General features: G+C 40.8%; 1 protein-coding gene across 3 annotated transcripts in view; it reads right to left on the bottom strand.

The window, feature by feature from the left end:
- LYN (LYN proto-oncogene, Src family tyrosine kinase) overlaps positions 1 to 1,775 on the bottom strand; it is a 29,042-nt gene that overhangs the window by 13,691 nt on the left and 13,576 nt on the right. For all 3 annotated transcript variants that reach the window (XM_009074866.1, XM_009074864.1, XM_009074865.1), the window contains exon 9: positions 1,272 to 1,348. In XM_009074866.1, the coding sequence (XP_009073114.1) occupies positions 1,272 to 1,348 (77 nt within the window). The remainder of the gene's footprint in view (positions 1 to 1,271; positions 1,349 to 1,775) is intronic.

Consider the following 1,775-nt stretch of genomic DNA (forward strand, 5'->3'; position numbering starts at 1 on the left):
AGGCCAATGCATGGCTCATTCTCAGGAATTTCTTTTGATAGTCCACATCTTAGGTGATGTAGAGGTCCTGGCCTCGGAGGCCAAGTGCAGGAACTGGCTCCAAGACATCTCATGCTGGCAGCTGTCCAAAACAAAACACTGGGCTCCAGTCACCTTTGATCCAGACTTTGACACACAAATCACTCTGGGCTCTCTCTTTCCACATTTCATTTATGACATAACTTGTATATTTTGAAACAATCAGCCTAGTTCATAAATCATATACTAGTACCTGAAACATCATTTGATTGGATCTCATTTGTTTCACAGTAATTTACATAAGATTTTGAAACCAAGAAGAGTCTGTTGATGTTAAGAGAAGTTTGACCAATTAACCTAACATAATAAGTAAAAATCTATACATTTATTAACCCTGAAGGAATCTCCTAAGCACAAACTCACGAACTTGTCCTTACACTTTCAACTCACAGCTGCTCAAGTTGAAAGCAGCCTTTCTACAAAGGAAAGCAGCTATGTGCTGCTGCCATCTAAGCAGAGTACTGAACTCCTCAGTACAAGAGAGACATGGAGCTCATGGAGCAAGTTCAGGGGAGGGCTACAAAGTTGATTAAGGGACTGGAGTATCCCTCTTACAAGAAAAGGCTGAGGGAACTGGGCCTGCTCAGCTTCAAGAAGAGATGACAGAGAGGAAGTCATCAATGCCTAGAAGTACCTAAAGGGAGGGTGTCAAGAGGATGGAGCCAGGCTCTTCTCGGTGGTGCCAAGCAATAGGACAAGAGGCAATGGGCAGAAACTGATATACAGTTAGGGTTAGGAAATTCCACCTAAATATGAGGAAGAACTTTATTGTGTGAGTGACTGCATTGGAATAGATCACCCAGAGAGGTTGTGGAGTCTCCTTCACTGGAGATACTCTAGAACCATGTGGATGCAATCCTGTGCCATGTGCTCTAGGATGGCCCTGCTTGAGCAGGGAGATTGGACCAGATAACCCACTGTGGTCCCTTCCAGCCTGACCCACTTTGTGATTCTATATGACTGACATCTAAGCAGGTCACCAGCAGAGTTAAAAACTACAAGTTAAGCCTAACTTCATATATTCCCTTTAAAACCTCTTTTATCTATTCCCTCATTTCAAGTAATCTTATTTACTCAAAACTTATTTGAACATTTTTTTATGCAAAACACCTCAAGATAAAATTGACTAGCATGACTCCAGACTCAGAGAGAAACAAACACCATTAATTTTGAGCATATTTCTTAAACCTTACCTGCGCAGAGAAGTCAATTAACTTTGGAAGCAACAATTTGCTTCCTTCATCACTCTTCAGAAAATCCAGTAAACTTCCTGTTACAACAGAGAAAGATTAAGTCAGTGCAGCTCATTACCAAAATAAAGGTCACACCAGGACCCCAATTTTCTGGATCACAAAATTTATGCAGTGAAGTATTTTCAAGCCGACCACAGTAATACAGTCTCTTTGCTTAATTCAATGATAGTAACATCCAAGTCAGCATGTCAGACATCCAAGTTTTACCATTTCTTGGGTGTAGAAAACTCCTGTCAGACCATGCCTCTGTTCAGTGGTGCTGAGTTTGTTAAGCACCATAGTCTACAGAGTATAAGGAAAGCTGTCTAAGAGAATCACAGATATTAACCCTTTCCAAGTCATAAAAAAAGTGCCTCAAGTCCATGAAGTTATCAACAGAATTGCTTAAAAAGAGGACAAAACAAGAAAAACTACCACCCAAGACAATCTGAGAAGAAAACCGCT

Source organism: Acanthisitta chloris, unplaced genomic scaffold, assembly GCF_000695815.1.
Source record: "Acanthisitta chloris isolate BGI_N310 unplaced genomic scaffold, ASM69581v1 scaffold13005, whole genome shotgun sequence".
In the NCBI taxonomy this organism is placed as follows: Eukaryota; Metazoa; Chordata; class Aves; order Passeriformes; family Acanthisittidae; genus Acanthisitta; species Acanthisitta chloris.